The 19,378-nt window shown below is 42.5% G+C and overlaps 2 protein-coding genes across 2 annotated transcripts in view; both read right to left on the minus strand.

The window, feature by feature from the left end:
• The window catches only part of LOC116359877 (uncharacterized), an 81,065-nt gene that overhangs the window by 31,119 nt on the left and 30,568 nt on the right, over positions 1–19,378 (minus strand). The gene's annotated exons all lie outside the window — the stretch shown is intronic.
• Positions 7,253–11,207, minus strand: LOC116360012 (uncharacterized). Its single transcript, XM_031814439.1, has 2 exons — positions 11,033–11,207; positions 7,253–8,357 (listed from the first exon to the last, which is right to left on the minus strand). Exon 2 carries the CDS (start codon positions 8,348–8,350, stop codon positions 7,682–7,684), a length of 669 nt encoding a protein of 222 aa, XP_031670299.1. The 5' UTR covers positions 8,351–8,357; positions 11,033–11,207; the 3' UTR covers positions 7,253–7,681.

The following is a 19,378-nucleotide window of genomic DNA, read 5'->3' on the forward strand; positions in this document are numbered from 1 at the left end:
TGCGTAGAGGTGGATCAGGGAATCGCCCGCAGCAAGAGCAACATCATTGATATATACAGAGAAAAGAGTCGGCCCGAGAATTGAACCCTGTGGCACCCCCATAGAGAGTGCCAGAGGACCGGACAGCATGCCCTCCGATTTGACACACTGAACTCTGTCTGCAAAGTAATTGGTGAACCAGGCAAGGCAGTCATCCGAAAAACCGAGGCTACTGAGTCTGCCGATAAGAATATGGTGATTGACAGAGTCGAAAGCCTTGGCAAGGTCGATGAAGACGGCTGCACAGTACTGTCTTTTATCGATGGCGGTTATGATATCGTTTAGTACCTTGAGTGTGGCTGAGGTGCACCCGTGACCGGCTCGGAAACCAGATTGCACAGCGGAGAAGGTACGGTGGGATTCGAGATGGTCAGTAACCTGTTTGTTGACTTGGCTTTCGAAGACCTTAGATAGGCAGGGCAGGATGGATATAGGTCTGTAACAGTTTGGGTCCAGTGTGTCTCCCCCTTTGAAGAGGGGGATGACTGCGGCAGCTTTCCAATCCTTGGGGATCTCAGACGATATGAAAGAGAGGTTGAACAGGCTGGTAATAGGGGTTGCGACAATGGTGGCGGATAGTTTCAGAAATAGAGGGTCCAGATTGTCAAGCCCAGCTGATTTGTACGGGTCCAGGTTTTGCAGCTCTTTCAGAACATCTGATATCTGGATTTGGGTAAAGGAGAACCTGGAGAGGCTTGGGCGAGGAGCTGCGGGGGGGGCGGAGCTGTTGGCCGAGGTTGGAGTAGCCAGGCGGAAGGCATGGCCAGCCGTTGAGAAATGCTTATTGAAGTTTTCGATAATCATGGATTTATCGGTGGTGACCGTGTTACCTAGCCTCAGTGCAGTGGGCAGCTGGGAGGAGGTGCTCTTGTTCTCCATGGACTTCACAGTGTCCCAGAACTTTTTGGAGTTGGAGCTACAGGATGCAAACTTCTGCCTGAAGAAGCTGGCCTTAGCTTTCCTGACTGACTGCGTGTATTGGTTCCGGACTTCCCTGAACAGTTGCATAGCACGGGGACTATTCGATGCTATTGCAGTCCGCCACAGGATGTTTTTGTGCTGGTCGAGGGCAGTCAGGTCTGGGGTGAACCAAGGGCTGTATCTGTTCTTAGTTCTGCATTTTTTGAACCGAGCATGCTTATCTAAAATGGTGAGGAAGTTACTTTTAAAGAATGACCAGGCATCCTCAACTGACGGGATGAGGTCAATGTCCTTCCAGGATACCCGGGCCAGGTCGATTAGAAAGGCCCGCTCACAGAAGTGTTTTAGGGAGCGTTTGACAGTGATGAGGGGTGGTCGTTTGACTGCGGCTCCGTAGCGGATACAGGCAATGAGGCAGTGATCGCTGAGATCCTGGTTGAAGACAGCTGAGGTGTATTTGGAGGGCCAGTTGGTCAGGATGACGTCTATGAGTGTGCCCTTGTTTACAGAGTTAGGGTTGTACCTGGTGGGTTCCTTGATGATTTGTGTGAGATTGAGGGCATCTAGCTTAGATTGTAGGACTGGCGGGGTGTTAAGCATATCCCAGTTTAGGTCACCTAACAGAATAAACTCTGAAGCTAGATGGGGGGCGATCAATTCACAAATGGTGTCCAGGGCACAGCTGGGAGCTGAGGGGGGTCGGTAGCAGGCGGCAACAGTGAGAGACTTATTTCTGGAGAGAGTAATTTTCAAAATTAGTAGTTCGAACTGTTTGGGTATGGACCTGGAAAGTATGACATTACTTTGCAGGCTATCTCTGCAGTAGACTGCAACTCCTCCCCCTTTGGCAGTTCTATCTTGACGGAAGATGTTATAGTTGGGTATGGAAATCTCAGAATTTTTGGTGGCCTTTCTGAGCCAGGATTCAGACACGGCAAGGACATCAGGGTTGGCGGAGTGTGCTAAAGCAGTGAGTAAAACAAACTTAGGGAGGAGGCTTCTGATGTTGACATGCATGAAACCAAGGCTTTTTCGATCACAGAAGTCAACAAATGAGGGTGCCTGGGGACATGCAGGGCCTGGGTTTACCTCCACATCACCCGCGGAACAGAGAAGGAGTAGTATGAGGGTGTGGCTAAAGTCTATCAAAACTGGTCGCCTAGAGCGTTGGGGACAGAGAATAAGAGGAGCAGGTTTCTGGGCATGGTAGAATATATTCAGGGCATAATGCGCAGACAGGGGTATGGTGGGGTGCGGGTACAGCGGAGGTAAGCCCAGGCACTGGGTGATGATGAGAGAGGTTGTATCTCTGGACATGCTGGTTGTAATGGGTGAGGTCACCGCATGTGTGGGAGGTGGGACAAAGGAGTTATCAGGGGTATGAAGAGTGGAACTAGGGGCTCCATTGTGAACTAAAACAATGATAACTAACCTGAACAACAGCATACAAGGCATATTGACATTTGAGAGAGACATACAGCGAGGCATACAGTAATCACAGGTGTTGAATTGGGAAAGCTAGCTAAAACAGTAGGTGAGACAACAACAGCTAGTCAGCTAGCACAACAACAGCAGGTAAAATGGCGTTGACTAGGCAAAGGGGCAAACAGATAAAACAAACAAGCAGAATGGAGTACCGTGATTAATGGACAGTCCAGCGTGCATCAGCTATGTGGCCAAGAGATCAGTGTCCAGGGGGCAGCGGTGGATGGGGCAGGGAAGCTGGACTGGCGAGTGTTATTCAGGTAAAAAAAACTAACAATGACTAAATAGCTTGTAGCTAGTTAGCTGGTTAGCTTCTGGAGGTTCTTGAGTGTGTTCTAAAAATTAAAAATAATAGCGATTCCGTATCACATTGTGTGAGGCAGGTTTCCGGAAGGTATAAACAAATTAAAAATCAAAAAGAGATAGAAAGTAAATATGGGTCCAGTGAGTGTTTGGGACGCGGCGATTCAGATGGCTACCAGTGTTGAAGGTGTGGTTTCTCAGTGAAGATGCAGCCAGTGAAAGAACAGATATGAGACCTGTACTCCACATCGTAGAAGGAGACCTGTACTCCACATCGTAGAAGGAGACCTGTACTCCACATCGTGGAAGGAGACCTGTACTCCACATCGTAGAAGGAGACCTGTATTCCACATCGTAGAAGGAGACCTGTACTCCACATCGTAGAAGGAGACCTGTACTCCACATCGTAGAAGGAGACCTGTACTCCACATCGTAGAAGGAGACCTGTACTCCACATCGTAGAAGGAGACCTGTACTCCACATTGTAGAAGGAGACCTGTACTCTACATCGTAGAAGGAGACCTGTACTCCACATCGTAGAAGGAGACCTGTACTCCACATCGTAGAAGGAGACCTGTACTCCACATCGTAGACGGAGACCTGTACTCCATATCGTAGACGGAGGCCTGTACTCCACATCGTAGACTTCTCAGGGACTAAAAGTCAGATTCACTATGGACTCATCACAATGGTCCCTAAAGAGGACTCATCACAATGGTCCCTAAAGAGGACTCATCACAATGGTCCCTAAAGAGGACTCATCACAATGGTCCCTAAATAGGACTCATCACAATGGTCCCTAAATAGGACTCATCACAATGGTCCCTAAAGAGGACTCATCAAAATGGTCCCTAAATAGGACTCATCACAATGGTCCCTAAATAGGACTCATCACAATGGTCCCTAAATAGGACTCATCACAATGGTCCCTAAAGAGGACTCATCACAATAGTCCCTAAATAGGACTCATCACAATGGTCCCTAAAGAGGACTCATCACAATGGTCCCTAAATAGGACTCATCACAATGGTCCCTAAATAGGACTCATCACAATGGTCCATAAATAGGACTCATCACAATGGTCCATAAATAGGACTCATCACAATGGTCCCTAAATAGGACTCATCACAATGGTCCCTAAATAGGACTCATCACAATGGTCCCTAAATAGGACTCATCACAATGGTCCATAAATAGGACTCATCACAATGGTCCATAAATAGGACTCATCACAATTGTCCCTAAATAGGACTCATCACAATGGTCCATAAATAGGACTCATCACAATGGTCCCTAAATAGGACTCATCACAATGGTCCCTAAATAGGACTCATCACAATGGTCCCTAAATAGGACTCATCACAATGGTCCCTAAATAGGACTCATCACAATGGTCCCTAAATAGGACTCATCACAATGGTCCCTAAATAGGACTCATCACAATGGTCCCTAAAGAGGACTCATCACAATAGTCCCTAAAGAGGACTCATCACAATGGTCCCTAAAGAGGACTCATCACAATGGTCCCTAAATAGGACTCATCACAATGGTCCCTAAATAGGACTCATCACAATGGTCCATAAATAGGACTCATCACAATGGTCCCTAAATAGGACTCATCACAATGGTCCCTAAATAGGACTCATCACAATGGTCCCTAAATAGGACTCATCACAATGGTCCATAAATAGGACTCATCACAATGGTCCATAAATAGGACTCATCACAATGGTCCATAAATAGGACTCATCACAATGGTCCATAAATAGGACTCATCACAATGGTCCATAAATAGGACTCATCACAATGGTCCATAAATAGGACTCATCACAATGGTCCATAAATAGGACTCATCACAATGGTCCCTAAATAGGACTCATCACAATGGTCCCTAAATAGGACTCATCACAATGGTCCATAAATAGGACTCATCACAATGGTCCATAAATAGGACTCATCACAATGGTCCATAAATAGGACTCATCACAATGGTCCCTAAAGAGGACTCATCACAATGGTCCATAAATAGGACTCATCACAATGGTCCATAAATAGGACTCATCACAATGGTCCATAAATAGGACTCATCACAATGGTCCATAAATAGGACTCATCACAATGGTCCATAAATAGGACTCATCACAATGGTCCCTAAAGAGGACTCATCACAATGGTGCCTAAATAGGACTCATCACAATGGTCCATAAATAGGACTCATCACAATAGTCCATAAATAGGACTCATCACAATAGTCCATAAATAGGACTCATCACAATGGTCCCTAAATAGGACTCATCACAATAGTCCATAAATAGGACTCATCACAATGGTCCATAAATAGGACTCATCACAATGGTCCATAAATAGGACTCATCACAATGGTCCATAAATAGGACTCATCACAATGGTCCATAAATAGGACTCATCACAATGGTCCCTAAATAGGACTCATCACAATGGTCCATAAATAGGACTCATCACAATGGTCCATAAATAGGACTCATCACAATGGTCCATAAATAGGACTCATCACAATGGCCCATAAATAGGACTCATCACAATGGTCCCTAAATAGGACTCATCACAATGGTCCCTAAATAGGACTCATCACAATGGTCCATAAATAGGACTCATCACAATGGTCCCTAAATAGGACTCATCACAATGGTCCCTAAATAGGACTCATCACAATGGTCCATAAATAGGACTCATCACAATTGTCCATAAATAGGACTCATCACAATGGTCCATAAATAGGACTCATCACAATGGTCCATAAATAGGACTCATCACAATGGTCCCTCAATAGGACTCATCACAATGGTCCCTAAATAGGACTCATCACAATGGTCCATAAATAGGACTCATCACAATGGTCCATAAATAGGACTCATCACAATGGTCCATAAATAGGACTCATCACAATGGTCCATAAATAGGACTCATCACAATGGTCCCTAAAGAGGACTCATCACAATGGTCCATAAATAGGACTCATCACAATGGTCCATAAATAGGACTCATCACAATGGTCCATAAAGAGGACTCATCACAATGGTCCATAAATAGGACTCATCACAATGGTCCATAAATAGGACTCATCACAATGGTCCCTAAATAGGACTCATCACAATGGTCCATAAATAGGACTCATCACAATGGTCCATAAATAGGACTCATCACAATGGTCCATAAATAGGACTCATCACAATGGTCCGTAAATAGGACTCATCACAATGGTCCCTCAATAGGACTCATCACAATGGTCCCTAAATAGGACTCATCACAATGGTCCATAAATAGGACTCATCACAATGGTCCATAAATAGGACTCATCACAATGGTCCATAAATAGGACTCATCACAATGGTCCATAAATAGGACTCATCACAATGGTCCATAAATAGGACTCATCACAATGGCCCCTAAATAGGACTCATCACAATGGTCCATAATGCGTTTGAGAAAATAACTTTGATGCATTCAAAGATTCCCACACTTAACCAGTACATAACATACGCTAATATGATAAAATATGCAAAACAGTAGCTAATTCAGAATGTAGAGGCCCATGGCTAATTCAGAATGTAGAGGCCCATGGAACATCTTCACCTAGTCTGAGAAACGCTAAGGGTCAACAGATAGCTGATTTTATGTGTCCATTTAAAACCCTGTAAATCCACTCCACAGTGGCCTATCAACTTGAAACTTGTTATCCCTATCATGGACGTCTCTAAGATGAACCACACTGAATGTTGTACTGATATTAAAAAAAAACAACAAGGAAACTATTAACAAATCATGATTTGCATATGTAGAACTAATGTTCAAAACCATTTGGAATCATCTTCTCCTTTATGAGCCATACATCAGATTCACTTCAGATTTGTAGTCTTTAATGGTTTTGAGAAAAAATAGTTGCTATGTTAAATATGCCTCACTGTACATATAGATGCATGTTAGCACACATGCTAATGCTAAAACATACTTCAAACATCTACTCGTGAACCATAGATCAGATTGACTCTAGATTTGGTATATAGACTCAATGAATTAGCCTCTAAAGAATTAGAGAATGATTACTTGGTTTATAGACTTGGTAGACTGGTATATAAATGTGGTATATAGACTTGGTAGACTGGTATATAGACTTGTTAGACTGGTATATAGATTTGGTATATAGACTTGGTAGACTGGTATATAGACTTGGTAGACTGGTATATAGATTTGGTGTATAGAGTTGGTATATAGACTCAATGAATTAGCCTCTAAAGAATTAGAGAATGATTACTTGTTGCATTCATTGTCGGCCACTAGATGAAATGCTCTTATGTAGTTGACTTGCAAATCCAATCAGCTTTCCACATTGATTTAATGTCACCACATGTTTTGGGTTGAAGTGAAGAGGAAACTACATTGATCACAAGGGAAAGAGGGAAAATGTCAAAATACAATTACAAAATAACATAAAGATCAATGTTTGAAAAATAAACGACAAATTACGTGTATTTTCATGTATTTAATTAAAATGCATGTATTTTGTATTTTAACATACAGAAGTACATTAGCCAATAGCAGACCCCAACAGCAACAACCCTCTCAGTAATGGTAACAGAAACAGTTGACTTCCTATGTGATACAGGATGTTGTTGTTTATCTGCCTTTAGTTTAATGCACTGAACTCACTCTGGATAAGAGTGTCTGATAAACGACTAAATGTATTAGTGAAAATTAACATACCATAATGAACTGCAATGTGCTGGGGCAAGAAACTAAAAAGTTCCCCCCTTCAGGGTCCCCAGAACCAGGACTAAAGGACACTGATCTACAGTATGGTATAGTAGCTTTCCCAGAAGCCTGGTTACTGTATGGTACAGTAGCTTTCCCAGAAGCCTGGTTACAGTATGGTACAGTAGCTTTCCCAGAAGCCTGGTTACAGTATGGTACAGTAGCTTTCCCAGAAGCCTGGTGCAGCTCTGGGCGGAGCTCTGGATTCAACTTCTATATTAATCTTGGTATCCCTAGACTCCCTGGGGGCGATGCCCTGATACATAATTGAAATTGGTTCGTGGGTGGAATAGCCCGCCTGTTCCAGGAAGTACCCCAATGACATGTCCGCGGATGAATGGCCGCACATGATCATGAGCAACCCCCTGCTGATGCAATAGGTGTTGACCGGGTCGAAGTTCCTCAGGTCCTCGTGCTGGGTCACATAGACCTTATCCACTGTCATGTCTGGACGCATACTGATGATGAGACGGTCCATGTTGCTGGTATCTATGTTACCAGTGTTGTACTGCCTGACATAATTAGGCATGGAATCAGATGCTGTGAGGTGGAGGTTGCCCACCTCATAGAATGGGTAGCCATCATCAGGAAGCAGCCTCTTGCAGACATTGTTTTCACACTCAAGTCTGTTGCGGAAGTGATGGAAACCGAAGTCTCCCTCTTCGGGGTCGTAATTTGCAAACATCTGGTTGTCGTCGTCAAAGACGATGTAATCGTTGGCGAACCAGAAAAGGAGCTTGAGTCCGTGCCTCGGCCAGGGACGACCAAACCTAGAACCTCTCAGCTCCGCCATATTGTTCAATGTTCGAACCATGGTATCCCTGGGGGAGAGAGAGAGAGGGGGGGGGTGGATAGAGAGATAGGGATAGAGAGAGAGACAGAGAGAGAGAGAGAGAGAGAGAGAGAGAGAGAGAGAGAGAGAGAGAGAGAGAGAGAGAAAGAGGGGGGGGGAGCGAGGGAGGAGGGGGATGGATAGAGAGATAGGGATAGAGAGAGAGACAGAGAGAGAGAGAGAGAGAGAGAGAGGACATCAGCACAATTAGACCCAACCAAATCATGAGAAAACAAAAAGATAATTACTTGACACATTGGAAAGATTTATTTTTTTAAACTGAGCAAACTAGAATGCTATTTGGCCCTAAACAGAGAGTACACAGCGGCAGAATACCTGACCACTGTGACTGACCCAAAATTAAGGAAAGCTTTGACTATGTACAGACTCAGGGAGCATAGCCTTGCTATTGAGAAAGGCCGCCGTAGGCAGACATGGCTCTCAAGAGAAGACAGGCTATGTGCACACTGCCCACAAAATGCACTTCCTAACCTCCTGCCCAATGTATGACCATATTAGAGATACACATTTCCCTCAGATTACACAGATCCACAAAGAATTCGAAAACAAATCCAATGTTGATAAACTCCCATATCTACCGGGTGAAATTCCACAGTGTGACATCACAGCAGCAAGATTTGTGACCTGTTGCCACGAGAAAAGGGCAACCAGTGAAGAACAAACACCATTGTAAATACAACCCATATTTATGTTTATTTATTTTCCCTTGTGTCCTTTAACCATTTGTACATTGTTAAAACACTGTATATATATATAATATGACATTTGTAATGTCTTTATTGTTTTGAAACTTCTGTATGTGTAATGTTTACTGTTCATTTTTATTGTTTATTTCACTTTATATATTCACTTTATATATTATCTACCTCACTTGCTTTGGCAATGTTAACACGTTTCCCATGCCAATAAAGCCCCTGAATTGAAATTGAATTGAGAGAGAGAGAGAGAGAGAGAGAGAGAGATATATAGAGAGAGATATATATAGAGAGATATATATAGAGAGAGAGGGGGATATATAGAGAGAGAGAGAGTACAAGGAAACAGACAGCATTAAACAATACAGTTCATGGTGAAACAGTTAAGTTACCTTCCATATACAGTATAAGCCGCTGCTACGAGGTCTGGACCCAGCCTAAAACCCAAACAGCAAGCAATGGAGGTGTAGATGGAGGGGAGGACAGACGTGTTTATTAAGGACAGACTCCTCTAGTTGTCTTGATAGATGTGGAGGGTTAACTCCTCTTGTTGTCTTGGTAGATGTGGAGGGTTAACTCCTCTTGTTGTCTTGGTAGATGTGGAGGGTTAACTCCTCTAGTTGTCTTGGTAGATGTGGAGGGTTAACTCCTCTTGTTGTCTTGGTAGATGTGGAGGGTTAACTCCTCTTGTTGTCTTGGTAGATGTGGAGGGTTAACTCCTCTAGTTGTCTTGGTAGATGTGGAGGGTTAACTCCTCTAGTTGTCTTGGTAGATGTGGAGGGTTAACTCCTCTAGTTGTCTTGGTAGATGTGGAGGGTTAACTCCTATAGTTGTCTTGGTAGATGTGGAGGGTTAACTCCTCTTGTTGTCTTGGTAGATGTGGAGGGTTAACTCCTCCAGTTGTCTTTGTACTTCCTGTCTTTAAGTTTGGTGTGTGTTTTCATTTTGTTTGCCTGTTCTTGGTGAATTTAGTGGGTCTCATGGTGGGTGTCTTTTAGGCTCCAGTTGTTGTTGCTAGTCAACGTTCAGTGGACACCATGAGTGTCTTTCAGAACCCCTCCTAAAACCCCAGCCTTGTCGTTTTGGTTGCTGTCAGTGACTCTTTGTTAGTTCCCCCTTCTGTTTCAGTGACATATTTGGTTTTCTTGCTGTGGAACGTGACAATAGGACATGAAAAAGAAAGGAGGACCAAGGCTCTCTTCATATCATTCATTAAAATGCCTTTATTTGTAGGGCATGTTCAATAGAAACAAACTTTAAAAAATCTGCCGAAAGCAAATCCCTGACGAAGGCCATGCAGCCGAAACACGTCGGATTTTTAAAACTTTGTTTCTATTGAACCTACAAATAAAGGCATTTGAATTAATTATATGAAGAGTGCCTTGGTCCTCCTTTCTTTTTGATGACCAATTCAGCCCTTTTACCAAAGAGCCCCTTCTGTCTACCAGAATGTACTATTGTGTACCTCAGTAGCGATTCCCTGCCTCCTCTTTCTACTAGTGACAATAGGACATTTGATATCGTTGGCCTAAAATAACTGTGGTAACCTAGTAACGTGAGCCCTCTTGACGATTATCATGAAACGTCATGAACATGAACAGCCCGGCAGGTTTGAGCACATTTTCACTTCGAAGAATATAAAGACAGACTAGATCTAACTTGTTTAGTAAAGACAGACCAGATCTAACTTGTTTAGTAAAGACAGACTAGATCTAACTTGTTTAGTAAAGACAGACTAGATCTAACTTATTTAGTAAAGACAGACTAGATCTAACTTGTTTAGTAAAGACAGACTAGATCTAACTTGTTTAATAAAGACAGACAAGATCTAACTTGTTTAATAAAGACAGACTAGATCTAACTTGTTTAGTAAAGACAGACTAGATCTAACTTGTTTAGTAAAGACAGACTAGATCACCAAAAAGCATCATAAATGTTTTTACGGTACCTGGTGTTTTTAAATAAATGTAATCTCTATTTTTCTGGTGCTCGATGTCCCTGTAGATCCGTGTGAGAAGTTGATTTGATGATCTACAAGCTTTGCTGCCTGTGTGTGTGTGTGTGTTATTTACTCTGGGGGCAGGACTTCCCATGAAGAGTCCAGTGTTCAGGAAATGATACTGAAAGTAATCCTAGTCCTGGGCTGTGTTCCATACCACACAGTTCTTCCCAACTTCCTGCCTCTTCGATTCATGAAGCGTCTCCGAGTTGGAGCTTTTATCTAGGATCAGTTTTAGTCCGTCAGTAACAACCAGTAATTCAGGTTCTGTTATAAACTCCTATTTTTTTCTAGCCTGTTTTGCATGTTACTTTAGTTCCTCCTTTAGCACCTGGTGGTAAAGGAGTTACTAGACTGGTCACCAATCAGAACTGTTAGAGGTGATAAAGGAGTTACTAGACTGGTCACCAATCAGACCTGTTAGAGGTGATAAAGGAGTTACTAGACTGGTCACCAATCAGACCTGTTAGAGGTGATAAAGGAGTTACTAGACTGGTCACCAATCAGACCTGTTAGAGGTGATAAAAGAGTTACTAGACTGGTCACCAATCAGACCTGTTAGAGGTGATAAAGGAGTTACTAGACTGGTCACCAATCAGACCTGTTAGAGGTGGTAAAGGAGTTACTAGACTGGACACCAATCAGACCTGTTAGAGGTGATAAAGGAGTTACTAGACTGGTCACCAATCAGACCTGTTAGAGGTGGTAAAGGAGTTACTAGACTGGTCACCAATCAGACCTGTTAGAGGTGGTAAAGGAGTTACTAGACTGGCCACCAATCAGACCTGTTAGAGGTGATAAAGGAGTTACTAGACTGGTCACCAATCAGACCTGTTAGAGGTGGTAAAGGAGTTACTAGACTGGTCACCAATCAGACCTGTTAGAGGTGGTAAAGGAGTTACTAGACTGGCCACCAATCAGACCTGTTAGAGGTGGTAAAGGAGTTACTAGACTGGTCACCAATCAGACCTGTTAGAGGTGATAAAGGAGTTACTAGACTGGTCACCAATCAGAACTGTTAGAGGTGATAAAGGAGTTGCTAGACTGGTCACCAATCAGACCTGTTAGAGGTGATAAAGGAGTTACTAGACTGGTCACCAATCAGACCTGTTAGAGGTGATAAAGGAGTTACTAGACTGGTCACCAATCAGACCTGTTAGAGGTGGTAAAGGAGTTACTAGACTGGTCACCAATCAGAACTGTTAGAGGTGATAAAGGAGTTACTAGACTGGTCACCAATCAGACCTGTTAGAGGTGATAAACAAGATCAAAATATATGATAATCTCAAAATGCAGACATATTGTGTGAACTGGGTCCAACTCCAAACTATGTACTGGACATGTTTGTAACACCTAAAGAGATTGTGTTCAGATTAGTACAAAAAGAGGTATGGAATAACCAAAGAGTTTAATGGATTCCTTCATGATGTAAATGTCTTCAATAAGATCCTTGTTATAACCTGATTCTGAGGGTTGTTAAAACCTCTTGAGACTAGGAGGCAGTATTTTGATGTTTGGATGAAAAACGTGCCCAAAGTAAACTGCCTATTTCTCAGGCCCAGAAGCTAGAATATCCATATAATTGGGATAGAAAACACTCTAAGGTTTCCAAAACTGTCAGCATATTGTCTGTGAGTATAACAGAACTGATATTGCAGGCGAAAACCTGAGGAAAATCCAACCAGGAAGTGCTTTTATTCTGAAACATCTCTTTTCCATTGCAAGCCTATCTTCCATTTAAAGGGATATCAACCAGATTTCTTTCCCTATGGCTTCCACAAGGTGTGAACAGTCTTTAGACATAGTTTCAGGCTTTTATTCTGAAAAATGAGCGAGAATGATCACATCAGTGGATAGCTAGGTGTCCCCAGATTTGTGCATGTGCGAGCGCCTGGAGTGAGACCTCTCTCTCTCTCCTATTGAAAAGGCTACCATCCGGTTGAAATATTATTGATTATTTATCGTAAAAACAACCTGAGAATTTTACGAACTTTACGTATACTATTTGGAATTTTTGTTTGCCCATCGTGACCGCACAAGCCTGTGGATTACTAAACAAAATGCGCCAACCAAATGGAGGTTTCTGGATATAAAAATAATCTTTATTGAACTAAACAAACATTTATTGTGTAACTGGGAGTCTTGTGAGTGCAAACATACGAAGATCATCAAAGGTAAGCAAATAATTTTATTGCTTTTCTGACTTTCGTGACCAATCTACGTTGCTGCTAGCTGTTTGTAATGTTTTGTCTGCTGAGAGCTGTCCTCACATAAATCCCATGGTTTGCTTTCACCGTAAAGCCTTTTTGAAATCTGACAAGCCAGGTGGATTAACAAGAAGCTAAACTGTGTTTTGGTATATTGCATTTGTGATTTTCATGAAAATTAAATCTTTTTAGTAATTTAATTTGAATTTGGCGCTCTGCAATTCACCGGATGTTGACGAAAATGATACCGCTGAAGGGATCGGTGCGCCAAGAGGTTTTAAGGGGAATGTGTGATCACAGAGAAAGCACCTGTTGTTATGGGGAATGTGTGATTTTAGTATAACTCCTGTTGTTAAGGGGAATGTGTGTTCTATCTGATACAATACGAGGTGAGTGCTGACTGAACCAACCTTTATGGATCTGAGTCCCAAATGACACCCTATTCCCTTTCTAGTGCACTACTTTAGACTAGGGCCTATAGGGAATAGGGTGCCATTCAGGATGTACCCTTTATAAATACACAGTTGAATAACGGTAGTATAACACAACATAGTAACTGTAAGGCAAACAGCGTCAACAACTCTCTCATCATCGTCTCTCTTCTCATATAAAGGGCTCAATATCCCCAGGAATTCGTTTGGTACTGTATTACAGCAATGTGTATATTTTTATGTTATATTTCAACCATTTCTTCCTTCTTTGAAGAACAATTCTTCACCTCGTCTGACTTGATACTTATATATAGCTCTGGTCCAGGTCGTTACGTGAAGCTTGCGGATGCTGAGCATTCAAGCAGGCCGCACATAATAACGCCTTGGACCAGAGCTATTGTAGGGGTTACAGGGGGACAGGTTGGTAATATGTAGTACTGTATTAATATCCTGTTTCTGCTGTTTCTACTTCACAGATATAAATAAAGGCTGTCAACACTGAAACAAAGCAGTGGTGTTGTTCCCTCATGTCCCCCTCACACATAATACTGCCTGGATTACACCACATAGTACTGCCTGGATTACACCACATAGTACTGCCTGGATTACACCACATAATACTGCCTGGATTACACCACATAATACTGCCTGGATTACACCACATAATACTGCCTGGATTACACCACATAATACTGCCTGGATTACACCACATAATACTGCCTGGATTACACCACATAATACTGCCTGGATTACACCACATAATACTGCCTGGATTACACCACATAGTACTGCCTGGATTACACCACATAGTACTGCCTGGATTACACCACATAATACTGCCTGGATTACACCACATAATACTGCCTGGATTACACCACATAATACTGCCTGGATTACACCACATAGTACTGCCTGGATTACACCACATAGTACTGCCTGGATTACACCACATAGTACTGCCTGGATTACACCACATAATACTGCCTGGATTACACCACATAATACTGCCTGGATTACACCACATAATACTGCCTGGATTACACCACATAATACTGCCTGGATTACACCACATAATACTGCCTGGATTACACCACATAATACTGCCTGGATTACAACCACATAATACTGCCTGGATTACACCACATAATACTGCCTGGATTACACCACATAATACTGCCTGGATTACACCACATAATACTGCCTGGATTACACCACATAATACTGCCTGGATTACATCCCATAATACTGCCTGGATTACACCACATAATACTGCCTGGATTACAACCACATAGTACTGCCTGGATTACACCACATAATACTGCCTGGATTACACCAACATATACTGCCTGGATTAACCACATAATACTGCCTGGATTACACCACATAATACTGCCTGGATTACACCACCATAATACTGCCTGGATTACACCACATAATACTGCCTGGATTACACACATAGTACTGCCTGGATTACACGCACATAATACTGCCTGGATTACACCACCATGTACTGCCTGGATACACCACATAATACTGCCTGGATTACACCACCTAAGTATTACTGCTGGATTAGCACCACATAATACTGCCTGGATTACACCACATAATACTGCCTGGATTACACACATAATACTTGCCTGGATTACACCACATAATACTGCCTGGATTACACCACATAATACTGCCTGGATTACACCACATAATACTGCCTGGATTACACCACATAATACTGCCTGGATTACACCACATAATACTGCCTGGATTACACCACATAATACTGCCTGGATTACACCACATAATACTGCCTGGATTACACCACATAATACTGCCTGGATTACACCACATAATACTGCCTGGATTACACCACATAATACTGCCTGGATTACACCACATAATACTGCCTGGATTACACCACATAATACTGCCTGGATTACACCACATAATACTGCCTGGATTACACCACATAATACTGCCTGGATTACACCACATAATACTGCCTGGATTACACCACATAATACTGCCTGGATTACACCACATAATACTGCCTGGATTACACCACATAGTACTGCCTGGATTACACCACATAATACTGCCTGGATTACACCACTAGTACTGCCTGGATTACACCACATAATACTGCCTGGATTAACACCACATAATACTGCCTGGATTACACCACAATTACTGCTGGATTACACCACATAATACTGCCTGGATTACACCACATAGTACTGCCTGGATTACACACCACATAATACTGCCTGGATTACACCACATAATACTGCCTGGATTAACACCACATAATACTGCCTGGATTACACCACATAAGTACTGCCTGGATTAACACCACATAATACTGCCTGATTACACCACATAATACTGCTGGATTACACCAACATAATACTGCCTGGATTACACCACAATGTACTAGCCTGGATTACCCCATAATACTGCCTGGATTACACCACATAATACTGCCTGGATTACACCACATATACTGCCTGGATTACACCACATAGTACTGCCTGATTACACCACATAATACTGCCTGGATACACCACATAATACTGCCTGGATTACACCACATAATACCTGCCTGGATTAAACACTAGATACTGCCTGGATTACACCACATAGTACTGCCTGGATTACACCACATAATACTGCCTGGATTACACCACATAATACTGCCTGGATTACACCACATAATACTGCCTGGATTACACCACATAATACTGCCTGGATTACAACCACATAATACTGCCTGGATTACACCACATAATACTGCTGGATTACACCACATAATACTGCCTGGATTACACCACATAATACTGCCTGGATTACACCACATAATACTGCCTGGATTACACCACATAGTACTGCCTGGATACACCACATAATACTGCCTGGATTACACCACATAATACTGCCTGGATTACACCACATAGTACTGCCTGGATTACACCACATAGTACTGCCTGGATTACACCACATATACTGCTGGATTACACCACATATACTGCCTGGATTACACCACATAATACTGCCTGGATTACACCCACTAATACTGCCTGGATTACACACATAATACTGCCTGGATTACACCACATAATACTGCCTGGATTACACCACATAATACTGCCTGGATTACACCACATAATACTGGCCTGGATTACACCACATAATACTGCCTGGATCACCACATAATACTGCCTGGATTACACCAACATAATACTGCCTGGATTACACCACATAATACTGCCTGGATTACACCACATAATACTGCCTGGATTACACCACATAGTACTGCCTGGATTACACCACATAGATACTGCCTGGATTACACCACATAATACTGCCTGGATTACACGCACATAGTACTGCCTGGATTACACCACATAATACTGCCTGGATTACACCACATAATACTGCCTGGATTACACCACATAATACTGCCTGGATTACACCACATAATACTGCCTGGATTACACCACATAATACTGCCTGGATTACACCACATAATACTGCCTGGATTACACCACATAATACTGCCTGGATTACACCACATAATACTGCCTGGATTACACCACATAATACTGCCTGGATTACACCACATAATACTGCCTGGATTACACCACATAATACTGCCTGGATTACACCACATAATACTGCCTGGATTACACCACATAATACTGCCTGGATTACACCACATAATACTGCCTGGATTACACCACATAATACTGCCTGGATTACACCACATAATACTGCCTGGATTACACCACATAATACTGCCTGGATTACACCACATAATACTGCCTGGATTAACACCACATAATAACTGCCTGGATTACACCACATAATACTGCCTGGATTACACCACATAATACTGCCTGGATTACACACATAATACTGGCCTGGATTACAATACACCACATAATACTGCCTGGATTACACCACATAATACTGCCTGGATTACACACCATAATACTGCCTGGATACACCACATAATACTGCCTGGATTACACCACATAATACTGCCTGGATTACACCACATAATACTGCCTGGATTACACCACATAATACTGCTGGATTACACCACATAATACTGCCTGGATTACACCACATAATACTGCCTGGATTACACCCCATATATACTTGCCTGGATTACAAAACCACATAGTAACTGCTGGATTACACCACATAGTACTGGCTGGATAACACATATCTGCCTGGATTACACCACATAATACTTGCTGGATTACACACATATACTGCCTGGATTACAACCACATAATACTGCTGGATTACACCACATAATACGCCTGGATTACACCACATAATACTGCCTGGATTACACCACATAATACTGCCTGGATTACACCACATATATACTGCCCTGGATTACACCACATAGTACTGCCTGGATTACACCACATAGTACTGCCTGGATTACACCACATAATACTGCCTGGATTACACCACATAATACTGCCTGGATTACACCACATAATACTGCCTGGATTACACCACATAATACTGCCTGGATTACACCACATAATACTGCCTGGATTACACCACATACTGCCTGGATTACACCACATAATACGCCTGGATTACAACCACATAATGACTGCCTGGATTACACCACAATAGTACTGCCCTGGATTACACCACATAGTCTGCTGGATTACACCACATAATACTGCCTGGATTACACCACATAATACTGCCTGGATTACACCACATAATACTGCCTGGATTACACCACATAATACTTGCCTGGATTACACCACATAATACTGCCTGGATTACACCACATAATACTGCCTGGATTACACACATATAATACTGCCTGGATTACACCACATAATACTGCCTGGATTAACCACATAATACTGCCTGGATTACACCACATAATACTGGCCTGGATTACCACGCACTAATACTGCCTGGATTAACACATAATACTGCCTGGATTACACCACATAATACTGCCTGGATTACACCAATAAAACTGCCTGGATTACACCACATAATACTGCCTGGATTACACCACATAATCTGCCTGGATTACACCACATAATACTGCCTGGATTACACCACATAATACTGCCTGGATTACACCACATAATACTGCCTGGATACACCACATAATACTGCCTGGATTACAACCACATAATACTGCTGGATTACACCACATAGTACTGCCTGGATTACCACCACATAAATACTGCCTGGATTACACCACATAATACTGCCTGGATTACACACATAATACTGCCTGGATTACACACATATACTGCCTGGATTACACCACATAATACTGCCTGGATTACACCACATAATACTGCCTGGATTACACCACATAATACTGCCTGGATTACACCACATAATACTGCCTGGATTACACCACATAGTACTGCCTGGATTACACCACATAATACTGCCTGGATTACACCACATAATACTGCCTGGATTACACCACATAATACTGCCTGGATTACACCACATAATACTGCCTGGATTACACCACATAATACTGCCTGGATTACACCACATAATACTGCCTGGATTACACCACATAATACTGCCTGGATTACACCACATAATACTGCCTGGATTACACCACATAATACTGCCTGGATTACACCACATAA

Source organism: Oncorhynchus kisutch, unplaced genomic scaffold (genome assembly GCF_002021735.2).
Source record: "Oncorhynchus kisutch isolate 150728-3 unplaced genomic scaffold, Okis_V2 Okis06b-Okis10b_hom, whole genome shotgun sequence".
Classification (NCBI taxonomy): domain Eukaryota; kingdom Metazoa; phylum Chordata; class Actinopteri; order Salmoniformes; family Salmonidae; genus Oncorhynchus; species Oncorhynchus kisutch.